Here is a 15,791-nt window from a genome sequence, read left to right on the forward strand (position 1 = left end):
TCTCAAGTTTCCATCTATGTGGGTAAAAAGTTGAAAAGATTGCACCAAAATAATATACAGTATTTCAATCATTCTTAAAATTGTATCATTTAAGTTTTTCAAAAGTTTCAAAAAAAACTCCCCGAAAGGCAAAGGTTAAAATATCAATACTACAGTCTAAATATCAGGAGAGCAAATCAAATATGATACACTAGGTTTTAAAGTGTTACGGGAGAGAGGTAAAATGATCAAATAATCCAGAAAAAAAACACAATACGCAAAAGTTTAAATTGGTTTGTCATAGCTCAGGAGGTCATCTCCTAGTCAGGTTGGTTGCTCTAGTCTGCATGTTGCTCTCTGATGCAGAGCAATATTGTGTGACAGTTAGAAAGCACTTACGGTACATAGAAAAACAAAGCAAAAAGTGCTTGTTTAAATGGGTGAATGTGAAGTTATGTAAAGCGCTTTGAGTGCTCAGAGTAGAAAAGCGCTATATAAGAACCAGTCCATTTACAATAAAACATATGTTGTAGTTGGTCAGCAGGTTTGCACACATCTCAGGGGAGAGTTTTACCCACTCTTTATTTATGTTTTTTCAGGGTTCTGTACCCATCAGTAATCTATTCAGGAGTATGTATCAGACAACCAGCCACATCTAAGCAAACAAAATTTTATAAATAAAATTTTATTCCATGTGAAAAGACAACAGAAAATGTAACAAACAAGACTGTAAAAATTATTTTTCTTCTTTTTCTTGTATTGGCTACTTCTTTTAGGGCTCACCGCAGCTGATCATCTGCATCTGTCTTACTTAGTGACAGTACCTCACGCTATCCCTAGGATCTCTGTTCTCTGTCACTACATCCATGAATCTTCTCAGAGGTCTCTCTTTTCCTCCTGCATGTCAGCTCCATATTCAATATCCTTCGTCCAGTATGTCCACTATCCATCCTTAGCATACCCAAATAATTACAACTTTGTCTCCAAACCACTCAACCTGAGCTGTCCCTCGGATATACTCATTTCTAGTCCTGTCCTTGTAAAACACTACCATCACTCTTGCTTCTCTGTCACAAATCACCCTGAGATTCATCTCCAAACACTCCACCCTGTGCACACTCCATTCTTCAACTTTCTTGTACAAAGATATAAAAAAATGATAAAGATCGATCATTTAAATCCATAAAAGAAATAGAAATCTTTAAAACTAATAATAAACAAATACAAATTATTAGAAGCCACAACTTAAAACCAAAGGAATTGAACTAATGATATATTAGATGCAGGCTGATCATCGTGTATATTTGTGTGCTTGATTCAGTTCTCTCACATGTAGCCTTTCACTTACTTTACACACTTTGATTCTTTTCGCACTCTCAGAGATCTACTGCGTGGACACAGTCTTAAATATTAATGAAATGGTATTTCGTTTATGTGTTTGCAGTAGAGAGCGCATGAATTATTCACAGAGGAAGAGGCGAGTCTGGATCCCGCTACGTCTACTGGAAGAAGCTACAGTCACGTGACCACAAACGTCAACAACGAAATGGCAGCCTCCTGTTTTGTAAATTAACACAAGGTCCGAGCTGGTTAAAAGAGCGCTTCGATTTTAAATCTGAGTGTCGCATTTTCAAGGCGAAACCACCGGGTGTGTATTCAGCACTTCACTGGCTGCATGCGGGGGGCTACTTTACCGTTTTATGGTCGCTAGCTGCGGATTGAAATGCTAGCGTTTTGTTTCAAGGCGACTCAGCGCGAGTACAGAAGGCTGTGGACTGTTTTCAAAACGAGGAAAACGACCAGTCCGCCCACGCCTGTAGTATTGTCTGTCACGAAAGCTGCGAGAAAAGCGCTTCCTTTCAGCTGTAAAGCTGGATAATTAGCTAGCAACTTTCCTAATATTCCACCGGTGTGTTACCACACCCACATGTAAATCCATCGCCGATACTCGGAATGAATTAGTTATTTGTGTGTTCTGTTTGGCCTTTTCAAGGAAAAAAAGTGATGCCTTAATGGAAACAAAAGTCGGCTACAGACTCTGCGTTTGTCTGTTTTATTACTTTTTAAAAACACACTCAGATACAATAATTGGATTTTATTGAGAAAATTAACTAGCTAGTGGTTCAGATACTGAATGCAGCTGATTCATTTCATGTCAACTTGTAAACAACAACCGCACGCTGAGCTTCTAGCCAATAGGAGACCTCATCGATGTAAAATACTGCTACCTGATTGGTCGGTTTGTGGATTCTTTTTACACAGCCTCACACTCACTGTGGAGAGTGATGGGGGAATCCACTGCTGTAGGTGATTATTGTGGTACAAAGGGTCACACAAATGCCACCTCAACACAGTCAGCTTATTCTTTTAATATTTAACTCTGACTTCAGTAACAGTTGCTTATTCAGCATACTGCAGCAGAATAAAGGTCCAGGTGTGGCCTGTGACTTTGAGCTCCACGTGAATAGTTTGGTAGGTTGTCGTCAGTCTGTTCAGTTTCAGTCATCTGAATTCAACATGCCATCCGAAAAGTCAGGTAATCTCTAAAGAACCACATCTGTGTTTTGGAATTGTACCAGACTATCTGATTACCTATTGAGTACTGGTGTATCAGTGTTTTTGGACACTGATCTGTGCTTTGACAAGAAACTAGAGCCTATCTTATGATGCATTTTGAGATAGCTTTTTTTTAAACTATGTATGTTTAGATTTTTTTTATTTTTTTTATTTTAATGTTTTTCTTGACTTCTTTCAAACATATCTCCTTTGCCATTCAGAAAAGGCTATGTCTCCAAAGATAACTGGAGAGCTGCTCAGGCAGCTCCGTCAGGCAATGAAGAACTGTAAATACTTCTCTGAGCCTATACAAGCCTACATAATCCCATCTGGAGATGCACATCAGGTAAATCAAATCACATTTACTACAATAAATATCTTTACACAACCCGTTAGCAAGACGCATGGAAAATCTCTCAGCTGCTCCTCTTACTTCTGTCCCTTCTCTAATTTCCCTTCTCACTGTGAACTCAATTCACTTCTTAATTCACTTTAATTTACTTCTCATGGTCTTGTCTGACCTTTGCAACTGATTGTAGCCCTTTGCTCATTACACTTCCCTAACCCTGCCCTTTTCTTCATGCACATGACTAGCAGCGATGGTGGCAATTAAAATGTTTGTTGGGTGGATGGCCACTTCACAGTGATTGTTAATGAAGCTGATTTCTCCCGTGTCCCTGTGACTTTCAGAGTGAATACATTGCACCGTGTGACTGCAGACGTGAATTCATCTCTGGATTCGACGGCTCTGCAGGTTTGTATTGCTTGTGCATGATTCCCATTGCACACTCAAGTGTAGGTATAATCAAACATTTTCACTGCAAAAAAATCTGGAACATTTGATAACTCAGAATGATATTTGATATCTCTCGTTCAGACTCGTTTGTTAAGGGTAAAGCAGAACAAAAAACACCAGTGCACCTAGTTTCATGTTGAAAAGTAGTTTTCTTTCCCATTAAAGGCTGTGAACTTTCAAGAAAGGTGTTGTTTTTTTTTGTTTTGTTTTTTTTTTAAACGTAAGAAAACACTGTGGAAATCTGGCCTTTTGCCCTGACATAACCACAGTTTTACACGAGACAAGAAGAATTCACTCTTTCTCAGGCTGCTTGTTCACTGCTGTCATTTCAGAGGTATAAACCTTATATGTTGCTTCAGAGAAATGAATAGATATGCTTTTTGTACAAATAAAGCCAAGTAGCCAAAAGAAAGTGCTGAACAAAATTTCTTCCATACTTTGCCATTCAGGCACAGCCATCGTTACAGAGCAGCATGCTGCAATGTGGACTGATGGCCGATACTTCCTGCAAGCCAACCAGCAGATGGACAACAACTGGACCCTGATGAAGATGGGTAATGTCCACCTTGGTGTTTCAGTGATGAAAAAATCTCTCTCTGTTACATAAAGTACAAACACCAACGGATCTTTTTTCTTCTCATTTAAAAAGTTAAATTTAACTACATGCGCTTTTAAAGTTTGAGGCTCTCTAATGGAGCAGCTGCACAGGCACAACATGGACATTTAGATCTATCACAGCATGAGTAATAAGGCTTGAGTCACAGCTAGACAATAAGTCAGAATGTTTATTTATTCTAAGACTGGAAAAAGTGTCCCAGACTTGAGTTTAGACACTATTTGTGTCCGCACCGAGTGTAGACACTCATACATTTTAGTATTCCATCTTCCACATTGGTATGAGTCATTTATATTATACATTCACATGTCTTGAAGGTGTCATAAACTGATTTTAATAATCATATACAGGGCTGAAGGAGACGCCCTCACAGGAAGACTGGCTGATCAGTGTTCTTCCTGAAAACTCAAAAGTGGGAGTAGATCCTTGGATCATTGCTGCTGGTAAGCTACAGTATCATATTCATGTTAGTTCAGTGAATTAGCATTGCAAGCTTTACTTGGAAAACCACTCATGCTGCAGTGAGGCAACCGAGGCTAAAGGAAATATTCCAGTATGCAACAAGAGTGCATGATTTGAACATTTCTAGCTCATCTTATTAGATTTTAACTTGCACAAAAAAAATGGAGGAATTCGTAAGCTCTCAGACAAATACACTTGCATTTTGTTGTAGAGTAGAGGCAGCCTGCAGCGTCTCCACTTCAGACCCACAAATCACCCTAAATAAATAAAAATTCAGTTAGGATCTGTATAATCAGAAGAATATTGTTTACAATCGATGGCCATTTCTTTTTAACTTCAAATTTATATCAATAGCACAGTATAGAAGAGCACACATGGTTGACAACAGATAAGACATCATCTAATACCCACATGGAGATAAATAAAGTTATCTGAATTGTCAAAAACCGAATGAAAGGACAAATTTGGGTGGATGTGGGTTGCCATGCAGCTTGCAATAACTGTAAGTAGGTTAATACGACTTAATCAGCATGAGCTTCATGAGATTAGCTGGTTGGACTATGAAACTATGCGTGCTGGCTGATATTACTGCAGAATGTGACTCTGTTGTCCATATGAAGTAACACTATGGTTTTTTTTATTTGGTATTTGTGCTTGTTAAGAAATCTCATATTGTGTTTCAGACCAATGGAAGAATATGTTCAAGGCTCTGTCCAGTGCTGGCCACTCGTTGGTAGCAGTGCAGGATAACCTTATCGATGCCGTCTGGCTGGACCGACCAGAAAGACCCAGCACACAACTCCGTAGCCTGGGATTAGACTTCACTGGTCAGTGCAATTAAATAGCATTAAAACCATTTTACATGTAGCCTCTTTTTATTTTTAATAGTAGCTTATTAAGTGTTCGTCTGTTTTTTTTAATTAAAAAAATGGTGTAATACTTTTAGAAATCCACATAATCTAGACACAGTTTAATGGCCTTTTTAATTACGTTTCCAGTCTTGAGTAACTAGATGTATAGGCATTGTATGAAACAAACTTGTGTCTTTGTGTGTTATTTATGCTTTGTGTAGGTATTTCCTGGCAAGACAAGATCACAACGCTGCGAGCCAAGATGTCAGAGAGGAAGATCACCTGGTTTGTTGCAACAGCACTGGATGAGATTGCGTGTACGGTTCAGTTTTCCTATCCTGCTCCTGAGTGCAGTTCAGCTAAGCTCTTCAATGTGCATGATTTAAATATTACTGTTCGGTACATGATAACAAGCAGAGGACACATGTGCGAGTGTCCCTTTAGATCAGTGGTTCTTAACCTTGTTGGAGGTACCGAACCCCACCAGTTTCATATGCGCATTCACTGAACCCCTCTTTAGTGAAAAATAAAAGGTGATTTTTTTTTTTTTTTTTTTTTTTCAAATTCAAGGCATAGATGTATTTTTTTATTGGTGCACAAAATGAACTGTACATGTCATGGTGGAGGCTCCGCTGAACCCCTGAGACCGACTCACCGAACCCCTAGGGTTCGATCGAACCCAGGTTAAGAACCACTGCTTTAGATTCAAGGATCTCAGCGTTCACCGTGCTTTATTTGCTCTTGTTTCTGATTGTCCTGTTTATTAGATGAAGACTTATTTTGATTGTCAGCAGGTAACATTTAGGGCTGGATGGCTTCAACCAGCAGATTATAGTTGTAGATTATAGAGATGAAACCTGTAAGGATGAATGACAGTTCAATAATAACACTGATATTTTACACCACCCACTTCATACTGGCTCATTGTTTCATGAGAATTAAAGTATTCATTGCTATGTGATGCATCATAATAGAAGGAAGAATAGGGTATTTCTTTTTTTTTCTTTTGTTTGTTTAATTTTTTTAATCTGTCATCTTATCGTTTTGTTTTCTCAGGGCTTTTCAACCTTCGCGGGGCAGACATTGAGTACAACCCAGTTTTCTTTGCATATACCATTGTGGGAATGAATACAATAAGGTGACGTCCAGTATAATGCATCAGTGATTATGAATTTGGACAAACAGTGCTTTACTGTAAAACTTAGACAGTAGTTAAGACATCTCTTAGACAGTGAGAGATGTCAGAATAACTGAAGTGCATTTTCATTGTGTTTAGTGCAATCACATCTGTTAGTGCTAATGAAAGATAATTGTATGCAACCAGATTGTATACTATATGTATTGCGATATATACACTGTATGTATTTAGTAGCTAGTTAAGGGCACATCCAGATTACACCTCCCAAAGCCAGAGGAACAGGGTTTCCTCCTGTGTTAACCATTTCACTTTTTCACTCAGCAACCCTTTCCTCTCTGCAGGTTTTTTGTGGACCTCAAGCGTCTTTCTGACCCTGCAATGAGAGAGCATCTGCAGCTGGACTCCCCTAGCAAACCTGAGCTCAGTATCCAGACATTTCCGTATGAGTCGGTCTACACTGAGCTCCAGGCCATCTGTGCTGCACTTGGCCCAAAGGACAAAGTGTGGATTTGTGATAAAGCCAGTTGTGCTCTCACACAGGTCATCCCTAAGGTGAGAGAAATGATTAATCAAGAGGGAAATCATTACTTGAGTCACTGCTAAATTTTGCTCCCTTATGAAGACGTGAACGTGCTGTAATTCATGTGGTAGTTTCATTTGAACAGGAAGAGACAGAATATCGACTGCAAATCCAAAACAAACACGTTACATAAAAGTTATAAACTGATTTTCATATCAGAGAGTGAAATAAGTATTCAATCCTCAAGCAGAACATGACGTAGTCCTTGGTGGAGAAATCCTTGTTGCCAAGCACTGAAGTAAGACATCCTTGCCAACCACCCATGAGGCAAGGTCTTACATGGAGCTGCAGACAAAGGGTGGTTGAAGGTCATTTTGTATATTGGCCACTTCTGAATAATCGTACCAACAGTTCCAGGCTCATGCAGGTCTAAAATCTTGTCTTTGGCATCCTTTAAAAGCTGTTTGGTCTCATAAATTCAGCAGTGATCGTTTCCTCACTGTAGATATAAATAGTTCATGTTTAGAGGCTCATCGTTGGCTTCTGGTGTTCACAAAAGAAGATTAAAAAAAACCCCAAAACAAGCTGGATTGCATCTAGGTCGTGTCTGTTTACACAAATATGAAGAAGTAGTATCTTCTTTAAATACCAGTGGTTGGTAAAAACATACCTGAGTACTTTATGGCTCAGGGGTTATTTGTAAATGTCAGAGAGTTTTTACAGTTTAGAAAAATATTGCCTGTCTGTTTCCTCGTACCTATCAGATGACACATTCTCAGATTATAGGGTCAGATTTTTGAAAACATGCTATGTTTTAAATTCTCAAAAATAGGACGGAGACCTATAAGATTACAGACATTTAAGTGTCTGGTAGAAATACTCATTTTCTCACCTGCATTAGCAAGCAAAACTTGAAAAATATATTGTAACTTTAGCGAAACTAACAACTCTTAATATGTAACATGAATCTGCTCTACCCGATGTGAAACTGGTTCATTACATTTATAAAAATACAGCAAAATACAATAAATATTTCTCATTTAGTATGAATATATTTAAAAAAATAGTAAAAGAGCTGCATGTTTAATGTTTTCTCCTGATGTTTTTTTTTTTTTTTTTTTTTGGGGGGGGGGGGGTAAAGACTCACCGATCTCCAATTCCCTACACTCCACTCTGCCTCGGCAAAGCTGTGAAAAATGCCACAGAGATTCAAGGCATGAAAATGGCACATGTAAGAATCACTGACCCCTGAAATATGTAGTGTAAAACATATTAGTGTGTCTAATATTTTTATAAACTGTGTGTTTGTGCTTTTGCCAACAGATCAAAGATGCAGTGGCACTTTGTGAACTCTTTGCTTGGTTGGAAAAGGAGGTATCGTATTTTTTTTGTTTTGTTTTTTTAATCTTATTTTCATGCATGCATCTCTGGAATTTTCAATTCTGGCTTCAATTCAATTGAATTCAGTTCATATAGCACCTAATCACAACAGTTGCCTTGTACTGTAAGGGAAAGACCCTCTATACACATTTTCACTTACTCCAGGAAACACACGTTTCATTTTTTTTCACTGTGAGTGTAGGAATGCTATGGTCACATGACATTTTGTCATGAGCTTTAACGTCTTCCTTGTTGTCTCCTTGTTGAGTTTCACATGCGTTGGTTTTTTTACAGATTCCAAACGGCAACGTGACTGAGATATCTGCTGCTGATAAGGCAGAAGAATTACGTAGGTGTGTTTTTGTTTTGCTTTTTTGTTTAACATAACGTTGATCAAGCTCATCCAGTTTAGCTTCAACAGCTTCCTTCTTGGAAAGGATGTCTTTAAAAGATGCTGGAGCAGTTCCAATCTGCATCCTCCCTCATGTGCAACTGAAAGGGTTTTTAATTAAATGGTAAGGTAAAAATAGAGCACATAGCCGTCTTTACCAGAAACGGGAACCTCTGTCTGCCATCACATGGATGGATTAAGATCACTTATTGTCACTTGTCTGAAACTGGGCCGATTATGTTTTAATTATAAGCAAGCGTTTACAACTGTATTTCTAAAATGCATTCACTTCTCTAAGCTCTTTTCTTTATGGAAAACTAAAATATAATCACAATACGAAGCCCCTTTCAAAACAAGACAAGTCGTGTATAAATATACATATATGATGCAAAACAGGTGCACCTTCATTGAATGTCGTTAGTGAACCTGTACTGATGCAAACTTACGGTGCAAACAAAATCACACAAAAATGTGAAGGTGTGCACTGTGGCACGCTGAAAAGAAGCAGGAAGCAGAGTTTCTGTTAGATGTTTACTGTGAGCTCATCACTTCCATGGCTGGTCCGTCACTTTATTGTCTCCTAAAACTTAAGTTTCTTGTGTTCTGTGACGGTTTTGTTTATTTGTTTTGTGAGCCTTTTCTTTTGCTTTTTATTTCTGTTGTTTTGTGTACTTTTTTTTAATTTTTTTTTTTTAGCATTTTTTCTATCTGTTACGATTTACTTACATTTCAGTGTGCTTGAATTCTCTCGGTCACTGTGCGACCTTGATAATAGTTTTTTTTGGGGGGGGTTTGTTTTTTCCTTTAAACCCACTCAGATGTAAGGCTATTTGGTTTGAAGCCCCTTGTGTAAACTTGCAGAGTAAAAGTGTGCAGAGCACAGAATGGTCACAGCTCCCTCTACTGGACATAGGAAGAAAACAAAGTGCTGAAGTTCTGGTATTAATCTTAACCTGGTATTAAGCTTTTGCAATATTTTTATCCCTCTGGGGTAAAAAGGTGAAAGTGTCATATGTCATTTAAAAAAAATACTTTTTTAAAAACTAATAAATGGCACATTTGCCTTTTCTATAGTAAGCAAAAATAGTGCAAATATGGGAAACAAACTCCCACCAGGTGCTAGCAGGAAGTGCTGGAAGCAGGCGGAGAAGTTGTTATTGATTAAAATGTAGCTGTTTGCTGTATAACAACAAACCCCGATCATCTCAATCACATTAAAAAGAAGAAATTTGTCTGTTACCACTTAACTGGTAATTAAGAACTATTGCATGTGGCTACCTTTTGAAACCAAAGCTGTCATCAAGAAACAGTTGCATCTCGGAAAAATAACAGAAAAAAATAATTGGTTTTCTTTTTTAATTTAAAATGTCTGTGAAGGTTCTCAGTCATCCAGGTCATCGTAGTCAAAGGAGCTTGCACAGAAAAGCGTCTGGACTTCTTTAAGTTGCTTGAAGACGTTTCACCTCTCATCCGAGAAGCTTCTTCAGTTCTAAGGTCAAATGGTGGAGAGTCCCAGATATAAACCTAGTGGGAGTATCCCCCCACAGAGGGACAAAAGGACCCCCTGATGATCCTCTAATCACCTGAGCCAAGGTGTGAAACTGGGCGTGGGTCCCAATCAGCCAGAGTTTCGGGTGTGTTCATTGTGAAACCTGGCCCCACCTTATCATGCGAATTCCTGAGGTCAGATGGCCCAGGATGTGAGTGGGCGTTAAGGCGTCTGGGGAGGGAACTCAAAACTGGATTATAGATGGCAGAGAGTTGGTGTCGTAAACCCCCGCCTCTGTTCAAAGATGGCCGCTCACAGTGGACATAGATGGCTTCTTTCACTCCTCTTTCAAACCATCTGTCCTCTCTGTCCAAAATGTGAACACTGGCATCCTCGAAAGAGTGTCCTTTATCCTTAAGATGCAGATGGACTGCTGAGTCTTGTCCTGTGGAGGTGGCTCTTCTGTGTTGTGCCATGCGCTTGTGAAGTGGCTGTTTGGTCTCTCCAATGTAAATATTTAAAATATTTCTCATGGTATAATTATGGCTGTCATTAATGCTTACCATTTTCTTGCACTTTTTTCAGTCAGCAGAAAGATTTTGTGGGTCTCAGCTTCCCAACAATTTCCAGTGTTGGTCCACATGGAGCGATCATACATTACAGGTTAGTTTGCAAATAAAAACTGTATTTGTGTCATTTTTGTTAATTCATAGTTTTAGCTTGTATCTGTGATTTCATGTTTTTGCTTGTAGACCACTGCCTGAGACCAACAGGACCCTCACCGTAAATGAAGTTTATCTCATCGACTCTGGAGCTCAATACGTGTAAGTAAGGTTGTTTTTAAATGCTGCAGAGCAGATGTCTTTAGGATAATCAGTTACCTCTTTACGTCTTTTGCAGTGATGGAACAACAGACGTCACACGTACCATGCACTTCGGGACACCATCTGCTTTTGAGAAGGTAAGTTTGTGCGATTGCTCAGAATATTTCCTGCCACCGGTTAATTTAATTGAATTACACTTAGGTTGACTCAGTACTGTTTATTTACAAAGACTATTATATGTATCTTTGTAATATGTGTGCTATTTTCCTCATAGGAATGCTTTACCTACGTACTGAAGGGACACATAGCTGTCAGCGCTGCCATTTTCCCCAATGGAACAAAAGGTGCAGCACTCGGCTCTGTTGTTAAGACTATGCTGATGTTGTTTTCAGTACACGGATGTTAAAAATGACGATTTTACACCAAAATAGCTAACAAAGTTCCAGATGACTCACGGTGATTAGTACTTGTTCTGTCTATTCAGGAATACAAATGTTTTATTTCTACAAGATAAACATTTTGTCGCTCATAACACGGGCATCTTTTTGGCCAATCAAGCTTGTTTACTTACAATCTTGAACTGTGTCTTACGCCAAAGGAAGAACAATCGTGTTATGATTATATCGCGTAAAAAGCCGGAAGCTGTCACCCTGCCAGGGGACATGGAAGTTTGAAATTATTACCATAGGTGCATCTACTAGTAGGCTAAGAGTTACCACTGGCTGCCACCAGTATTTTATGATCATACACTCAGTATTTTAACATGCACAAGCAGAGAAGTAAAAGACCTTTGACATTTTGATCTAAACCTCTATTCCTTTACCAGGCCACCTCTTGGATTCGTTTGCCCGTGCAGCCCTGTGGGAGTCTGGGCTGGACTACCTCCATGGTACAGGTCACGGGGTGGGCTGTTTCCTCAACGTTCACGAGGGGCCTTGCGGCATCAGCTACAAAACCTTCGCAGATGAACCGCTGGAGGCCGGCATGATTGTCAGCGATGGTATGATCTACTGTATAATGGATCATAAAATGAAGAATCTGTTGCATTTGCAGTGTTTACAGAGCAGCTGTTCGATTAATAAATGTCCAGTTATTCAGAGAAACCCCAGCAGCAAATTCAGGAAAGAGCTAAAACAATAAATACCGTGAGTACACTGGAAATGAAACAAAGTCAATAATTAATTGACTTTTTCCATTAACCTTCTATTTTCTTTTCTGTGATATAATACAGTCAAAAACTGCTACATCATTGTATCTCCTCTGGAGATATCTGCTTATCCAAGTAGTGTACAAGTCAAAAGAGGAACCTGTAGTTTTTCCAGAGATTGAAAGAAAATCTTATAAAAATATCCAAATTTAACCTCCTAAGTACCCGAACTCTTTCATGGCATGCATTTTTTTTCTTTCTCTTTGCTATTTGGGCTGATTGGGATGAATGTAAAAACAAAGAATTACGTGTTTGTTTGTTTTTAAAAAAAAAACTGACTTTTGTTTCTGAGAAAAAACGGATCCACATATCAGGACATTCACTTTTTGATAGATTAGTGGCAGTCTAATGTCCTCGTAAGTGGATATCAGGCACTTGTAGAGCAAAATGTAGTATTTTAGTCTAGAAAACCCAAAATGTGATGTCCACATGTGTGGATGCCACGTCCTAGGAGGATAAGGCTACCAAAGCTCAGCTGGCTATAATTTGTGTGTTTGTGTGTGTTATTTCTTTGTAGAACCTGGATACTATGAAGATGGATCTTTTGGCATTCGTCTGGAAAATGTGGTCCTCGTTGTACCAGCTAAGCCCAAAGTACGTGTTAAAACGGGTCAAATGAATGTTCAGAAATGCAGTAGATCAAACATACGACTTTTTTTTTTTACACATTCTCTAAATATCTATGAGTCGTTATAACCATTAAGATGTTCTTTACTTTTAACTCTTTGTAGCAAAATAATGAGATGAATTAATGATGTTTTTGTTTTTCTGTCTGTATGTGCAGTACAACTACAGAAACAGGGGTAGTCTGACATTTGAGCCTCTCACTCTGGTTCCCATCCAAGTGAAAATGATGAATACAGAGCTTCTCACTCAGAAGGAGGTAAGGTTTTGGTACTCGGATAAAAAGAAAAATCTGTATATGTATACTCGGAGTAGGGTTGTTCGATATAACGATATATTTTTTACGCAATCGTTTGTTTCGTGGTGTCGCAAAATGAACTGTTTACTCTTTCTCTTACATTGAATATAACCACACTACAGACAGACAAGCGTTTGTTTTTATGCGTTGTCGTTAGCAACCACCGTGTGTCCGCTTGTTCCACATAAACCTTTCACAATAAAGCTCAAGATCCTGTTGAGACTTTTCAAAATAAACTGAATCACGTGAAAGATGCAGTGTGTTTACTGATGGGAAGCAAAAAAGAGCTGCCAGGTGCTAAAAAATAAACCTTAGACTCAAACGTTAGAACAGGCTTTTCCCCGCAGCACGGCATGTAATAAATACTCACAAAAAAAAATGGCGGCTGTTACAACTTATGTCTAAAAATGTATCGTTTCATGCATCGGTTAAAACACTCGACTCCAGATACACGACGTCCAGCTGGAAACACTTAACGCAAGTCGAGCTGCCCGAGATTCACAGAATTTACAGAAAATGTTACATTTTTGTGATTTATATCGTTATCGGACGATAGATGTCTTAATATCGGGATATGAGATTTTGGTCATATCGCACAGCCCTAACTTGGAGTTTATCACAGTTATATATGTGGTAAAAACTTCAAATTCTGCACATCCAGTATTATCAGCTTTTTATTCTGTGCAGTGAAAATGAACATTCTCAGCTTGCAATGTTATTGAAATCCTGTATTACATTATGCCGTGTATATGTGGTTTGACTCTTGGCTCTCCTCTCCTGCAGCGGGACTGGGTGAATGAGTACCACAGGAAGTGTCGGGAGGTGGTTGGAGCAGAGTTGGAGAGGCAGGGTAGGCAGGAGGCATTAGAGTGGCTGATCAGAGAGACCCAGCTGATCATCTGAGGACCATGATCATTTTGCCCAGGATTACTGTTGATTGCTCTGCAGTGATAAACGTTTGTATTTTCTCATGTTTCTCCATGTCTCGCACCCAGCTTCTTTTGTAAAGCACATTACATCAGCAGTTTTATTAAAGATCTGTCAAAAGCAAGAAGCACTTTTATATCCTTACTGTTTTGTGAGGGGAAATAACTTCTGATGAACTATTAGCATATATTGAGTGTTCATGAAACATGGAATACATTATTCAGACTCTTTTAGAGCAAAAGAAATCTACAGTAGTAGTAGTTCTGAGTAGTGTATCACAGACTACTGAATCTAGGTTGTACAACTGATGTAGTGCCCTTCACATCTTGGTGAGAAGTTTTCATACACATAGCTGGAGGTGTCAAACTTCAAACCTTTCAGACTGAGTCAAGTGCCTCTAGCTAATCTTGTTAGAACTGTTTCCCACCCTCTAAAGCTGCATGTAAAATATTGGAGTGTCCAGGACGACACCACTTTTAGGATCACTGGCGAACTCTTGAAACGAGTGAGACAATGAGAGCACCTGTTGCTCCTCTGGTACGCCAATGGCTTTATTGGCTCCCTCCTCATCTTCATCCTTCCCTCCTACGGGCAGTGGGTTACTGTAGATGTAATAGATCCGGGAGTTATCCTTTGGTGCCTCTGGTTTCCTGAAGAAGGTGAGAGGGTTGATGAAACTCGTCGATCTCTTCACTGCTTTGACTGCCACGGGATCCTCCAGCTCGCCTCGGGTCACTGCGCTCTCGTATAATTGTGCTCTTTTTGACTGTCTGTTGAACAAAGCAGTAGTAATTACACTGACATGTAACTTTACTTTGGATTACCTGGTCACTCTTTAAGATTATCAGTTTTAATTTAAACAAATACACAATTTCATTCAGCTGTTACCTCAATTAAACTAGGAGTTGCACATATCTATAAACATGCTTTAGTCCATTAGGCTCACCTGGAACGGTTGTAGCAGACGGTAATGCAGTACAAGCCAGTGATGGAAAGTATACAAAAGGCCAAAGTGATCATCACAAAGTTAAACACTTTGATATCTGGGTGGCAGAAAGCAAAGGGAAAAACGGTTAAACTTTATGATAAGAGTTCTGAGAAATTAAAAGAAGAACATCACGTACCAAACAGGCCGGAGCTCATGTTCTCGTCTTGCTGCTCCAAAGCTGCGGTCCCGTTCAGGTGGAGGTTCACTGCCGTCGGCACTCTGTCTTGTGCGGATTCACTCATGTTGCTGCCACTGACATCCAAAACAAGGACTCGAGGCTGGGCTGTAAAACTCTTTTCATTGGTTTATTGAAAAAAAACTCTGCCCATGTGACTGCAACAGCTTGAGTGAGTCTTTGTGGAGACCCCCCCTTCTTTGTCAGCCCTTGAGCTGGAGACCCCCCTCTTCTGCCTCTCTGCTACTCTCCCTGTTTACTGCTCATTATTCTGTTCAGGTTTCTGGGGGACACTGAGGGGAGGGAGATGCTGATCCCTTTATACTGTTTGTAATAAGCTCTGGGTGATGACCCAGAACCAGTGAGCTTGATTCAAGCTTCCACCACTGAAAGAGGAAGCAACCCAATTAAGCAAATGAAGTAATTTTTTATTGTGCAGTGCAGTGAAAGCATGGTCATTTATAGCAGAATATATATATATATAACTCTTTTGTGGAAGGATGATTATTATACAAAAGGTGCTTTACAGTTTTTACTAAATAAAATTGCAAGTGTTTCAAATTGCATTTT

At 39.2% G+C, this 15,791-nt stretch overlaps 2 protein-coding genes across 4 annotated transcripts; one reads left to right on the plus strand and one right to left on the minus strand.

The window, feature by feature from the left end:
• The first annotated feature begins 1,468 nt into the window (after positions 1–1,468).
• xpnpep1 (X-prolyl aminopeptidase (aminopeptidase P) 1, soluble) lies at positions 1,469–14,185 on the plus strand. 3 transcript variants are annotated; one of them, XM_004539129.3, is made up of 20 exons: positions 1,469–1,627; positions 2,757–2,881; positions 3,226–3,289; positions 3,781–3,885; positions 4,298–4,390; positions 5,093–5,236; positions 5,482–5,577; positions 6,317–6,398; positions 6,740–6,950; positions 8,060–8,149; positions 8,242–8,292; positions 8,593–8,651; positions 10,764–10,841; positions 10,931–11,002; positions 11,079–11,139; positions 11,277–11,346; positions 11,829–12,002; positions 12,727–12,803; positions 12,994–13,092; positions 13,915–14,185. In XM_004539129.3, exons 2-20 carry the CDS (start codon positions 2,765–2,767, stop codon positions 14,032–14,034), a joined length of 1,863 nt encoding a protein of 620 aa, XP_004539186.2. In that variant the 5' UTR covers positions 1,469–1,627; positions 2,757–2,764; the 3' UTR covers positions 14,035–14,185. The 3 variants fall into 3 exon arrangements, with proteins under 3 accessions (XP_004539186.2, XP_012774901.2, XP_004539185.2); XM_004539128.5 differs by lacking the exon at positions 1,469–1,627 and adding an exon at positions 1,969–2,515; XM_012919447.4 differs by lacking the exons at positions 1,469–1,627; positions 8,060–8,149 and adding an exon at positions 1,965–2,515.
• LOC143419033 (uncharacterized) lies at positions 13,791–15,447 on the minus strand. The gene is made up of 3 exons (XM_076885094.1): positions 15,183–15,447; positions 15,005–15,101; positions 13,791–14,828 (listed from the first exon to the last, which is right to left on the minus strand). Exons 1-3 carry the CDS (start codon positions 15,286–15,288, stop codon positions 14,489–14,491), a joined length of 543 nt encoding a protein of 180 aa, XP_076741209.1. The 5' UTR covers positions 15,289–15,447; the 3' UTR covers positions 13,791–14,488.
• Positions 15,448–15,791: the final 344 nt, after the last annotated feature.

Source organism: Maylandia zebra, linkage group LG6 (assembly GCF_041146795.1).
Source record: "Maylandia zebra isolate NMK-2024a linkage group LG6, Mzebra_GT3a, whole genome shotgun sequence".
Classification (NCBI taxonomy): Eukaryota; Metazoa; Chordata; class Actinopteri; order Cichliformes; family Cichlidae; genus Maylandia; species Maylandia zebra.